Genomic DNA, 14461 nt, shown 5'->3' on the forward strand with positions numbered 1-14461 from the left:
CTCTCTGTCACTGTCTCCCTTTTTCTTTTCCCCTAACCCTTCTACCTTTATCTTCCTTTGTTTCTCGCAAAGCAGGTTCAACAGCCACAGACGCTCCGACAGAGGGAGGACTCCGAAGTGTTGACACATTCACAGTCCTGGACCTTTCATTAAGTACTGCATTATCGAAAACAGAAGACAGTCATGATTGATTAAAGTGTCAACCTGTTCATTAATCAGAAAGGGTACAACGGCTTTAAAATACACGTTTGCTCTCAGTGTGGGCAGCTTTTGTCTGTGTCAACATTCACATAGAAAATCTGATGCACATACAAACATGTGCCATGTAAAGACGTAGTGGGGTATAATATGTAACTTAACTTAAAAAGGAGGTTGCCACGACAACTGGGTTGTGTTTATCTCCCTGTGTGGATCAATGTGCTTTGCCATGTGAGCATGGCCCAGTTACACCCCAGTGAGTGTGAGTGTGCACACACACACACAAACACACACGCGCCACAAGCACATGCAATCACACATGCAATCACACATGCAATCACACATGCAATCACACATGGATCAACACTGTCATCATTTCCATCTACAGTAAATAAGGTCATCGAGATAGAAATGTGTTTTCCAGAATACTGCACATTGTCTCAACTGTGACTACTCTCCCTTCCGCCTCGTACCACCTTGCTTTCTCGATCTTTGGCCTAGCTACATCTGTTGCGTAGGCTACCATCCGCAAGCCACTGCTGGACACCCATACACCCCTTATCTCACTGCTCTTTCACCCTCCCATCTTCCCTCAGATACTTTGTTTCGTTTATTTATACACATGTACAAAATTAAAAAAATACAATGAATAATTTGCAAGGAAATGTGAAAGAGAGTTGCCTAAAAACCCTCCAGGGGCTTTAGAAATGGCATTCTCGAGGCAGCATATCACAGAAAATAATCACATCAATGCAAAAAAGACAATTTGTATGTATCTGTATATCATTTTACACACCCCCCCACACACACACACACACACACACACACACACACACACACACACACACACACACACACACACACACACACACACACACACACACACACACACACACACATCAAACAACACTGACTCATAATACAGGCAAGTATACACAAACACCATGTGACATGGCCCAGAGTCTTGACCAGACAAAAAGAAAAAGCATAACATAAACACACCGTTTATACCAGATTATATATATATATATATATATATATATATATATATATATGTTAGAGCCTCTATTCCCTTTCATTTTCATGCAAGACCATAGCTAATTTTTACGTGTAATCCTCTGACTGCATCCAATGATGTAATCAGAGGAGAACGGAATCACTGAATAATCCTTTTGTGTTGAGCAATTCCCATTCCCCAACATACATCAGCTAAAAAATCACTGAAAAATCTGCACATCCGTCTTTTATTGTGCAGCTGTTGTCTGGTTTCTGAACAGGGTTATCGTATTCACCACCCAGATGTTTTGGCCTCTTGCTTTACCACCAAATGTTCAACACATGCAACACACAGTGCATCCACATATCTCACCTCCGATCGTTGTTTACCGTGATAAATACCCTGCATTTGAAAATCAGACATGGGTGAGATTTGGTCATTGAGTTCCTATATAACCACACAGATGACTCATCGCAGCACAGCCAGCAGGAGCAGAGACATCTAGTGTTGGGGTCGTGGTATAACAGGCTGGGCTTATGTAATACTTGGAGTTTGCTCTTTGGCATGCATATTTTATGATTTTCAGTCCACATTGTGGAAGGAGTGCACAGACAAATGACAAGTTACAATTTAAGTATTTTATAGGGTTAAAAAAAAAAAGCAGATGATGCAATGACACACACATCAGCACACTATCCTAAAAGAGGGTGTTCCCAAAGCAAATGCACAGTACCAGTGACACACTATCTGAGCCTGACCACAGATTGACAACCCTCTTAAACACTATGCAGTGACGGAGCATTATGTAATCTTTGATCACAACAAAAAGTTGGACCAAATCATTGCAACTCTGGCTGATAAAAAGATCCATATGGTGCAGCTGATTCATCTAACCTGACTGGCAGCTAGAAAAGAGCAAGCTGTCTCAGCTGATATGTGCTTTGCTGGATGCTGATTTGGGAGGCTGCATCACTGCCATTAATGAAGTGGAAGGCTGTGTCGCGTTTCCCCAGATTCGGGAGGTAATAAGAGAGAAACAGGCGCACTGTGAAAGTCTGCATTGCGTCACAGCAGGGAGCAGAGGGGAAGGGAGAGAGGGGAGACAGGAGGGGGAGAGCAGGGGCACTGTGAGGGGAGAGAGGGGTGTGTCTTCACTGACCTAGTTAGAGCGATGAAAACCTCCCCCCCTACCCTCCCACCCTCCCTCCCCCACCACCCTGCCTCACCACTGACGTGTAAAGGGCACTTTCAAACAGTTCCAGACAGACAGCCATAAATGCAGCGAGGCGGGTAAAGGAGATAGCCAAGCAGTAAGAGAGACAGGCAGACCAGAGTCAAGAAGCAGACAAAAATGTATCCACAATGATATACCAGATCTGGGAAATAGCTCTGTGAAAACAGGATAAGCCTAAAGGGATTTAAAACAAATTAATGACAACAACAGACCGCATTCAAAATATGGAACCCCCTCATATCCTGTGTAATATTAGATTTCTGCCTTTATTTTCAGAGAATAACATCTTTGAAGTAGCTTTTAATAAAATCGAGAGCATCGCTAAGAAGGCAATAACTGCAAGATTACAAGCAGTAATTCCTAATAAACAGAATACAATCTAACATTTCCTGTGCTCTTCAAGGCTCTTGTTGTAGAAATCTGAATTTCAAAGGCCATTGCAATGTGTTAGTAGGAATATTTCTCCTAATAAAGTCACTGCTTCTCCAGCCTTTACACTAATGGCCCATGTTCATTTACACAGCCACACCTGACCTTCAGTCTTTTCTCTCATAGGATGATTGCTTCCCCCTATGGGTTCAAATAGTCCAAAATTCACATTGGGAGGCCGCAGTCCAATGGAGCACGCTGACTTTGGCTCCAAAGGGCACGCCAAAACCTTTCTGAAACCAAACTGTGTCAACTGAAAATAGATTTAAATGTATAAAACAGCAAGTTAAAGGGCAACTTCATACTCCAAACCTTTCTGCTCTGTCATCTGTTTTTGTGTCGTGTATTCTCAACCGTTCCATTTAGACCATCCAAAACTTTTTCCAGACCACATTTTTAGATTTCACCCCCCCCACCCTTTCAGTCGCTTGGTTTTCTTTCCGTCAGTCTTTACCTTCACTTTCTGAATGAACTTTCAGCTCTGCGTTTTGATGCTGACGTAAACTCCTGACTTAGTGAAAACAACCTTTGGCCCTTCCTGAACAGCACTTGATGCTTTGTCATGACACTTCCATTCCTGTTTTAACCCTTGATTACTAAAGACCCATACAAAGAAAAGATACACTCTAATAATACACTTCTAATATGAAGCTTTGTCCCCCCCCCCCAACCAAAAAGTCCTCTTTTTACTCTCTATATATTCCTGCCTCTCAAACAAAGCTGTCCTTCTGTACTCAACATCTAAGGCCATGATACAAAGGCAACTATCGTACGCAATGTTGCCAGGAGCCACAATCAGTAATACTACTTTAAATGTCCTTTTTTTTAATGTTTTTTAACAACTCTGTTCTTCTTTTCTTTTTTTTCCCGCAACCATGACCTCATCTGCACCAAGCCGAAGGCCTCCTTCGCCCATCACAGGGCTGGACCCACGCTGTATAAAAGATTATGATGCAGGCAATGATTCATCTGTGTAATCTTGTTCAAATCCGCTCAGGGTTCAAGATTATTTAGGACAAGCTCCTTCAGTAAATGTTTCATCATCCAATTTCAACTCCTTTTCTCTTGCTCCAAATTAGATATGACAATGGATTGATTCTGACGTCGGCATCATGTTCAGTCAACGTAAACACTCGGCAGCTTAGTCACTCCCTCTGCCACAAACAAGTGAGTCAGACCCCTAGAAGACAAACAAGCACATAGCTGCTGTAAGACATAGTTACTGTATGCAAAAACAAAGCAACACGTAACAGGAAAAAAACATGCTGACACACAAACACTGCGTGGCTCCATTTTTAATTGAATGCCCATTAAGGTGGCCATCATTGTGCAGCGTCTGGCTTGTGTGTGTTGCAGCCTGACCGGCCTGCGTCCAAGCTTCCCCCCCTCGTCTGTCTAATTGGATAGGAACACTTTGACGACGACGTGTTGACTAAATTACTCACAATGCGAAGCCAGAGCTGCATGAAGGTGGAGAGAGAGGCCTGCAGATGTCTCGATGATTTCTTAGTCTGTTTCAATTATCTGTCTTATTGAATCCAGAAACTTATTAACAAAGGTTCTTTTTATAAACAGAGGTTTACGCCAGAGGCCTGTGGCTGTTTGATTGTGACTGTCAGTTGTTGACAAGCTTTAGCAGAAATTACAGGCTATTTTGTTGCTTGTCAGTTGATATATAACAAATGGAAATGAATGTCTGAGACAAACAAGCTCCCAGTCAGGGCTGACACACATTTTCCAAGCAAAAGAAACTATCACTTTCAAGGTTTGTTGTCACGTCATTTTTGGGCATGTGCTTTTTTTTAGCCAACGGAACCAAAACATTGACCCATTTCTCTTTATAATCTAGCTGTTAAAGAGTGGAAAGGTACTCTAAATCGCAACTACTGCGCAATTTTCGTTTCCAGTCTGGAACCCACCTCCATCACAGTTTTTACCTCTACAAACACTGTTGCTGAAAATGACCACTTGGGTTGCAGATTCAAAAGTATAAATACAAGAAAAGCACTGACTAAAAATATAAACAGGGTACTATATGGCATGAGGATGTAAGTGTAGAAATGCAAAACAAATATGATCTAATTCATTATGAACACCAAGTATGTCAGAGCCACTACACCGTTTGCTTCAATTTCATATTAAGTAAGTAAGTAAGTAAGTAATTCATTTGATATAGCACCTTTCACAGACATTAGATTAAAATACATTAAAATCCAAAACAGAAAATAAACAAGCAACAACAAATGCAGTTCGAATGAGGATTAAAAGAATAATAGGCACAATATTACCCATATAGGCACATTTATACGTTCATTTCCACAAATGAAAGTGGAGCAGAAAAACGCTACTGTAAAACTACACTACAAAGGGAAATGTGTCTGTGGTTGGCTGTCACGTTAGCTGTTCTACGTCTCTAGGCCTACTTTTAGCCACAGAGACGACATATATGTCTAAAAGAGAAGAAGTGATGCATATGTGGCAGAGCTTCACACGCATTGTCACATTTTCAACAAGACATAGAGATGCGGGTGCAGACGCCTTTAAAATCATTTCAATAAGGTTTATGCTAAGGAGAACAGCTGATTTGGTAAGTTTGGGTTTTTCATTGGATCATTGTGAGCAACACAAAGCTGATGTTTGTTTTTCTGTCTTCCACTGATTTCAACTGTAGACGTGTGTATATGTTTTCGTAAATGAGCCTTGTCACATTGTTACTGTTTCTGTTTAAATGATGAGTTGAATAGGCAGAGTCAGTAAGTTCTTTATTTGGTAAGAAATAACATTTGTATCTAAAAGAAATTATCAGATGATGAGTAACTACTTCCTGGTATGATAACATTCTAATACAGTGTTGCATGTGGTAATTTACAGTGAGTGGTACATTACACAACATTACACAACAGTGAACTGTTGAACATGTCATACAAAACTAAAGGAAAGCTTCACATTTTTTCAAGTCTCACACACTCATGTGTATACTGAAACAGTTTTTGGTTGCTTGTCCATACTGGCCATGAAGAGACCCTTTTCCTAACAGGATTTCACGTGTAAGAGATGGGAGACAAAGTGCAAAATGCATTCTAAACTTTTAACTTTTTCTCACACTAATTTTGCCTCAAGTGATGTCACTTTAGTCAGTGTCGGTTTAGGTTGAAGACTAAAAGTTTGAAAATAAAAGGAAATCTGGGGGGTGTGTAGTTTACTGCTTACCAGACCTCTGTAGCCACTCCTAATCTCTGTTTGAGGCTACATTAGCCGCTACTAGCATGACACACCAGAGTCTCTGATGGAACTGTCAGCATTCAAGTTGCATTTCGGGTAATGTAGGCACTAGGTTTTGACAAGGAAGAAGAATGTGTGGAATTACAAAAATATAATATCTTGGGTTCTGCTCCATCGATTTTGATCTTTTCGTCCATCGTGAGACGTAGAAGAACGATTACAGCAGGCAGAAACTGTTTTGATGTACGTACATATGGCCATGTGAGTATTGTTTTAGGACTGACTTGAAAAAATGTGAACCTATCCTTGTATGTGAACCTGTGAGTTGTATCTTATAACCAATAACAGAATATTCATGTGTTTCTTCTGCGTTGCATATTTACTCCTTCTTTAAACTAACATAGTATTATTTTTTTACTCTGACATGGACATTTCTTACAGATAAGTATGTGCAACAGCACCACCAACAGCACCACCAACAATTGTAAAGAGGACATACTTCAGGGTTTGGCGTACAGTGCCGTGTTTCTCCTGGGTTTCCTTGTCAATGCTGCTGCTCTGCGTGCCTTCATTGCCAAACGGGACCCCTGGACAGACACCCACATCTACATGCTCAACCTGGTTATAGCTGATACTGTCCTCATCCTCTTCATACCCTTAAGGATCTACGATGCCTTCTACTGCCTGCACCCAAATGAATTTTGTACTTTCCTCATTTTCCTACATTACATCAACATGTATGTCAGCATTATGATCACCACGGCCATCAGTGTCCATCGCTACCTGGTCATAAGGTTCCCGCTGCAGGCCAGATCCTGGAGAAAGAAGAAAGAGACAGCTTGTGCTGTGTGTTTGGTCTTTTGGGGACTTCTTGTGACAATATGTGCTATATTCCGAGAGAATAATGACCCTAAAAAGCTCTGGAAATGTTATGAAAGATGTAAAGATAACCAACTTGATCCAAAGCTCATTGTCATTCTGGTGTCTCTAGGCTTCCTCGCTCCACTGTTGATCATTGTCTTCTGCTCCAGTCACATCATCTGTATTCTGTTAAAGGTGGGCGACAAGTCAGAGGAAAAGAAAAGCACCATTGGCATAGTAACAGCGAACATGATTGTGTTCATTGTCTGCTACACACCGATCCATATTGCCTTTATTGTCAACTACTTTGAAAAAGTCCCTGAAAACTGGCAGTCTAAATACTTACCTGCACATGTGTATCTACTTGTGGCTGAATGGATTGCCTCCACAAACTGCTGTTTTGATTCCATCGGCTATTATTTTCTATTGAAACAGTTTTATTTTTAAGTAAAAGGGAGTACAAGCATGTGTGTATATTTATTTTAGACTGCACAATATTAAACAAATGATATTGTTAAAGGGGTTCTCCACCGATCTTACACATCAAGGAAGAGTACTTCTTAGCTTGTATAATGTTCCTCTGGAGGAACAACACCCCTGATGATGTCATCAGGGTAGTCCTGGTTTGGGCTTGGGACTTAACACCTGTGATATGAACCCACATAACACACTGGAGGTGTGCAGTATAAAATATGTTGCATTATGGGAATTGTAGGATGGAGCAGGACTCCCCTGCTGTTTTGTTTTTGACCTTTTTTTTTAATATTATTCCCTAGCTTTTTGGAAGTGCAATACAAAAACGCTGGACTACCCCTTTAAATTTGCAGCATTGTCTGACTGATTGTAATTTGACATAGTTTGTGATTTCTTCTAATGAAATGTGGGCTATGTAAAAATTAACTTTTCAGCTTTGAATCAACGGTTCCCAATTGATTAATTGTACAAATGATTCATTGAATATATTAAAGTATTGTTAACTACATATATCAGTATGTACGGTGGCAGAACAAAATGTAACTTAATCATTATATTGTTACATCTGGTTTGGCCTCAATCATTAAGTTGTTGAACTCTTCAGCTGCTTGCTAGATATATGTGTGTGTGTGTGTGTGTGTGTGTGTGTGTGTGTGTGTGTGTGTGTGTGTGTGTGTGTGTGTTTTGGAATATAAATACCTGTTAAGTAACTTATTCAATCTTTTGTTGACTTTACTGCTCTCTGTGTAATGTTCAAAGCATTATATCAAAGCAGATGACAAGAGGTATTCTCATCTCTGCACCAGACCTCTCTACTAAAAGAAACTACAGTCTGTGTCTAGCTCAGCAGCAGTGACAGACCACGTCCAGTCAATGCACAGGCACCAATGGGAGTTCAAGCCTTTCCCTCCATCACAGAGGCCAGATAAATGAAATCCAGTGCCCGGCTCCCTCTTGTGACGAGAAAAGTAAATGCTTGAAAGATTTTTTCATTGCCTGTCTGCTCTGGAGCTTTGGCTGTTGTGAAGTTTGAAATTGCCAATCTGATGACAAACATGTCTCATTTATGGAAAATAAACTGCAATTATGACATACACATTACTTGAGACTGCTGTGAAGTAATATCATTGCATTTATAAATGTGTGTATATACGTGGGCATGCGTATAATGAGATGCATTTATTTCAATGAGTGCATTCGGATCCATACTTGACAACATTAGCAGTCAATTATATAATGCCATTTAATAGCAGTACTCCAAAGATCAATGGTTATTATAACAGCTGTATCTTAGCAACTGCAAAAAAAGACTCAGCAGGCATCAGTCAAATGAGAAAGCTCAGTTCTGGCTGAGATCAGGCCTGCGACTCTACTCTAATAACAGGAAACAGCTGAGCTCAGCAGTCAGCCATAGTCACGTAAATACTGTACATACATGTTATTCACAGCATTGTCACCGAAGAACCCCCAAAACCCCACACTTCAAACACAGTCCTGTCTCAGAAGAGCATGAACGAGCCCCCCCCCCCACAACTGATACATTATACCTTCAGGATGATTATTTACACTATTCACAAATAATACAGAACAGCTCCCTTTTCATTATGCAAAACAAAAAGAGAAAAGTTTTTTGTGCTTTTCCTTATTACTGCACGGTATAATGACTATAAACAAAAAAGCAATGAGTACATTCATTCACACAAGTATTTTCAAGATCCCCCAGTATGGCAGTTGGTTGGCGATGACAGACAATCACTAGACTACAGAACAAGACCAAAAGTCCAGAATCAGGACAGATAGATATGACACAAAATGAGATACACAGTGTTCCCTCGCAGCATTTCAGTCCATTTCAAGGTTCGCTTATGAACTACTTCCTTATTATTACATATTGGCTATTCTGGAATGAACATATTTCATGGCATCGGTGAATACATTACATTATAATCATAAAAGGCATGACAAAGTGCATGTATTCATTCTTACATATTTACAGTATATAAGTGTGCCATGAAAGTAGTTCATAAGCAGACCCAGAAACACTGCTGGTAGCACTCAGTGTCAGTAGCATCTGGACACACGGACAGGGGCAGCTGAAACAAACTATTTCAACAGCACAAGCTGACATTTAAATAAAAAAATAAGATATAACATTCAGCATGTAAAGGCCAAAGGCATACATTTCACAAGTATACTGCAATTCGTGAGTTCTCCAACCCCATATTTCATGAGGTGCACTGCTGACATGAATGAAATGGTCTTTATGGCACTTTAAAACAAGTCTCCTCTGTTTTTTTGTTTTTTTTTGCTTCAGTAATCGGGCATCAGTAAATCATTCAAGGTTTTGGCACGCAGATGTAAAAAAGAAAAGACACTGGTAGTTCTCGGCGTCTTCGTGGTTCCACTCTTGAAGCAGGTTGACATGAGACTATATGAAAACAGATTTTCATACATTAACAGCTATAATGATATGATAAATGTTTTTGTTTGCAAGCTAGTGCCGGATGTCATTTTTTTTTGGAGTTACTTTTTGTCTTACATTATCATTTTTATCTAAATGAAAGATTACTATGTACAGATAAACCATATATTGCTGCTCACTACAAGGTCAGCACAAACCAGCGTTCATTTTGCTCGCGACTGACGGGGACTGCTCGCGTGAAAATCAAGTCAACTGGTCAGTTATAATAACAAGTTTGTTTCTTTAAGTCGCACTCGCTTTGTTTCAGTCTTCTTATCTTTTCACCTTTTTTTATGACTTCCATCTCCTTCGCTAACACGCTCACAACATGTGTTGATCTAAACGCTCACCATTTCATAGCACTGGACACTTTGATGGGCTGAATATATAGTCCCATTTGCCTGCTGGGAACATTTCCATTACCCCCATTGGCTTTGAGTTAGGTCAGAGGTTTCAATCATCACCACTGTAACTGTCACTTTGTTCTGTATCACGTCTGTGGGACCTTGACACACTGTGGGCTTAAGGGGAAATTTTGACCAATAAAACCGGACTGTGTTTTATAATTCAGCATTAATGAATATATGTGTGTGTGTGTGTGTGTGTGTGTTTGTATGTGTGTGTGTGTGTGTGTGTGTGTGTGTGTGTGTGTGTGTTGAAAAAACCCCAAAAGGTGACAGTGAAGGACAAGGTGTTCATATATTGCAGTGCCTTTACTTTAAATCCTCTAAAACACCTCTCTCTCTTCCTTTCTGTCTCGATCTGATACGATTCAGTCCAGTGTTCGGGTGCAATCTCCCCAGACGTCCTCGTGGAATTATTGGTCATTAAAGAGTACATGGAGTGTAAGGTGGCAAAGGAATAGAGCGATGGACGGCTGAGATGCCGTCATTACAGAGAGCATGCGGTTGGCAGAAATAGTGCTGACATTTCAGTACTGCCCTCTGCTCTCCAAAGAAGTGAGTTATGGTCCCATATCCCTGCGAGACAGGTTAGAGGAATTTGGCACACACGTCGTGCTCCTCGTACACATAGAACACTACATACCCTCCGTCACCTGTACAAAAACATGTATGCACTGACTGTATGTGTGCAGTGAAGAGGAGAAAGAAAAAGAAACAGAGAGAAGGATTTTGTGTTTCCTCGTCATCCATTAGATTTGTGTTTACAGTCAGAATGACTCCAGTTTTTTTTTGTCTGATGAGTCGCCTGCAGCTTCAGATACTTTTACGACGTTTGGAATTTGCCTACCTAGTTGGCAATCAGACCAACAGGTGATATAGTGGAGAACAAACGGGTGGCATCCTTGTTAATGGTATCCGAGAGGGAAAAGGCATCCCACTCCTGTAGCAGTATTTGACTGGCTCTGCAGTCTCAGTTAATCTGCACAGAGAAGGCAGTCTCTAAGTGCCATGTCCATCTTTGTCTCCGTCATCTCTGGCCCCCACTCTGCACTATTTCTTTCCTTTCCCTCCATCTTCTCTCATCCCTCTTCCCACTGCCGTTGAGTAGCAGGAGAGAGAGGCAACTCTGCAATGCAGACACAGCAACAACCTCAGTCCATCTGACCAATTAGTGTGAGCCAGGATATGAGTGGCAGACCCAGCAGCCGGTCATGAAGAGAGACTCATCATGGGGAGTTTGCCTGAGAGACTGACAGAGGAGATCAGAGGGGCTGAATGACAAATAAAGACGTAGGGAAAAGAGTAGAGAAGGGAGAGGGGAGTGGACAGAATGAGGAGAAAAGAGAGATCTGTGTAAATTAAACAGAGAGCTCTGGACATGGAAACGCTCCCGTCCACTTCATTTTCTCAAGAGTCACTGGCCGGCCTGAGTCCTATCACTGCAGTTCTTCTTACTCATCAGCTGGCAGAGATCCACCAGCTCGCCCAGCTCCCCTCGCTCCAGGGCTCCTCTCAGCAGAGCCCTGCTCAGCCCGGCGGGGTGTTGCTGGGACACGTAAGCCTGGCCACTGGGAGCCGGCATGGGGGGTTGAGGCATGGGGACGGGGACCATGCCATGGCTGCTGAGGATGTACCCTTCCGGGGCTGGCCAGCGCAAAGGCAGCGGCTCGCCATACTCCATGGGGGCGCTGGGTGCTGAGACCACCCGCCGACGCTCAGGCGAGTCCTGGGGGGTCATGGGGTATACATATTCTCCTGCGGACTTCCTGAGAGGAGCTTTGGGCGTCCCCTTCACTGCTTTTTCTTGCTTGCTCAGGCAGACATAGTGCTGGCGTGGCGTGTCGTTCCCCCGGCTCTCACCACTGTGTCTCCCGCCTCCCCCCTGCTGAAAGAGTCTGGTGGTCAGGTAGACGGAGGGGGGAATGCGGCAGGGTGAGCCCAGACCCACGGAGCCTCCCCCCAGGTACGTCTGGCTGGTGTCCCACCCTCCAGAGTTGGAGTCAGACAGGCGTAGGCCTCTGCGTTTCTGCTGGGGCGTGTGCTCCGGGGTTGGCAGGAAACCCGGGTCCAGCTCTCCTGACTTCACCCAGCCGTTGGGCATGACAAACAGGGTTTCCCCGCCCTGAGAGCAGGGGCGCTCCCCGCCTCCCTGCCGTGTCACGCTGAGCACGGAGCCTCCCATCCCACCACCATTAGCCAGTAGGCCTCTCTCACGCCGCTGGATGGAGGACTGGGAGGTGGTGCCGTGGCGACGGTTGGTGGGCTTGTGGGCCATGATCCAGCAGACGGCGAGGCCGGAGAGCGCCGCCCCGATGGTGAACGCGGAGACTGCAGACGCCACGAGCAGGTTGAGGGAGACCAAGCTCTCCGGTTCAATCAGCAAACTCTGCTGCAGAATTCCTGAAGATTAAGAGATACAATTATGAAGATGACATTTAGTAGAACAGTACAATGGACATCCTCTCTCAATATGTGTCCACAGGGCGCAGTTTTAAATTATCATTATTATTACATATAGTGCTATTCTGCTACTTTGGCTTAGTGCTTTTCCCTTCCCAAGATATAAAGTTTAACAATAAATCAATAACTACAATAACACATAATTGGTGGTCATCAGCATACAATGGTTGTCTATAAAAGGAACTTCTCTCCAGTCTGGCCTTGAGGCTCCACAGGCTCCAGGTTCAGAGAGGCCTGCACTTGTCATCAGCACAGCTCAGACCACAGCAGCTGACTCTCCTTTCCTCCATTCTCCTCTCCTCACAATTTCCATCCTGCAGCCCGGTCAGAGACTCTCTCCTCGCAGCATACCATTACCTCAGTGTTTCCCCCCAGCTCTAATCGCTCCCATCTGCAGACACAGCAGCACATGCCTGTCTCTGGCTCGGCCTCTGCTGCGCTTTCACCGCTCGGATTAGAGTCTGTCAGGTCTGCAGCCTGGCATCACTGACTTCTACTGCGATCGGTTTCTAAGTGCAGGATAACAACTAGAAGCCCATACAGCAGTTTAAAACAAATGGATGTGATGAGGGCTTGGCATGTGCTATGTACTCTTTTTCTGTTTGGAAATTCAGATCTAACTAAGGGGATTTTTATGACTTTGAAACTGGCCTAAAACAGGCGGAACAGTTTAGAAAGAACCTGCTGGAGAGGAAATTGCTTTTTTTTCAATGAATTTCAGAGCAAGGTTCAAAAGAGGCTGCTGCAGTGACATCTGAGCCTCTTAACAGAAGGGACATCAGTATTTATGCTATGCTATTTCCTTCTCGCTCACGCTACCCTCGGTCATTCCTCTTTCAGATATTCAGCTTTGAGAGAACAAAGCCTCGTGACCGGGAGGATGTTGCACTTCCCGTTCGGCAGTCTAGTGGTATTGTCTACCAGCAGTTAGTCCTTTCACATCCTCTCCAATTAAACTGGGAGCTCAGTTTGGACCTGTAGGCAGCGAGGTTGAAACTCAAATCCCAGTTTGACTCCCACCTGATTCAGCTGTGAATAAAAGACACCAAAACACTTAGTTGCTAATATCAAGGTTGAGTGGATCTTGCTGAGCAGGGGAGCAAAATTAAAATAGACCTGTAATTAAATTACAATGTGCTAAATTTCAGAAATTCATTCCCAAATATTCTCTTACTTGGTAGAGTCAGTTTTTTTTTTTTTTTCCCCGAACAAAATGTTCAGTGACAAGTAGACAGGTGTAATGAGGGACTGAACCACTAGGCGGAGCCTGCCTTCACTCTGCTGTACACAGCCAGAAGCATCCATGTCATTGTGCTGCAACCTACCATCACAGTCTCCTAGATGGGACGTGGAGTTTCCATATTCCACATCTTGTTGAAAAGGCAGCCTGCAGTCACACGGAGATCAACACATCAGACGACTTCAATATTTCTCTTATATATATATATATATATATATATATACAAACAGCAGAAAACACATCATTATAGTTGTTATGGAAATTCTCAGGAGCAGCACAACTCATACAACTCATCACAGAAGCATTTAACGAAATCTCGTTTGAGGGGAATTTAGGAATTAAACAGTACAGTGTAGTGCCATCCCAACTTCTAAAGTTCCTGTCTTCCTGAAGGTGTATGAAGGTTAAACTCATGCTGGAGGTGTTAAGTTTAGCTGAACCCTCAATGTAAACAAAGATATTGCGGGTGCCGTAAACACAT

The 14461-nt window shown here is 42.8% G+C and overlaps 2 protein-coding genes across 5 annotated transcripts in view; one reads left to right on the top strand and one right to left on the bottom strand.

The window, feature by feature from the left end:
- Positions 1 to 3978: 3978 nt before the first annotated feature.
- On the top strand, positions 3979 to 8516 carry gpr35b (G-protein coupled receptor 35 b). The gene is made up of 2 exons (XM_039815328.1): positions 3979 to 4025; positions 6522 to 8516. The coding sequence occupies exon 2, from the start codon at positions 6528 to 6530 to the stop codon at positions 7386 to 7388; it is 861 nt and encodes a 286-aa protein (XP_039671262.1). The 5' UTR covers positions 3979 to 4025; positions 6522 to 6527; the 3' UTR covers positions 7389 to 8516.
- A 385-nt stretch (positions 8517 to 8901) lies between these two features.
- LOC120568100 (semaphorin-6B-like) overlaps positions 8902 to 14461 on the bottom strand; it is a 33485-nt gene continuing 27925 nt past the window's right edge. For all 4 annotated transcript variants that reach the window (XM_039815331.1, XM_039815329.1, XM_039815330.1 and 1 more), the window contains 3 exons: positions 14066 to 14127; positions 13761 to 13769; positions 8902 to 12680 (listed from right to left, as the gene is read on the bottom strand). In XM_039815331.1, the coding sequence (XP_039671265.1) occupies positions 11695 to 12680; positions 13761 to 13769; positions 14066 to 14127 (1057 nt within the window). In that variant the 3' untranslated portion in view covers positions 8902 to 11694. The remainder of the gene's footprint in view (positions 12681 to 13760; positions 13770 to 14065; positions 14128 to 14461) is intronic.

This window comes from Perca fluviatilis, chromosome 11, assembly GCF_010015445.1.
Source record: "Perca fluviatilis chromosome 11, GENO_Pfluv_1.0, whole genome shotgun sequence".
Lineage (NCBI taxonomy): Eukaryota > Metazoa > Chordata > Actinopteri > Perciformes > Percidae > Perca > Perca fluviatilis.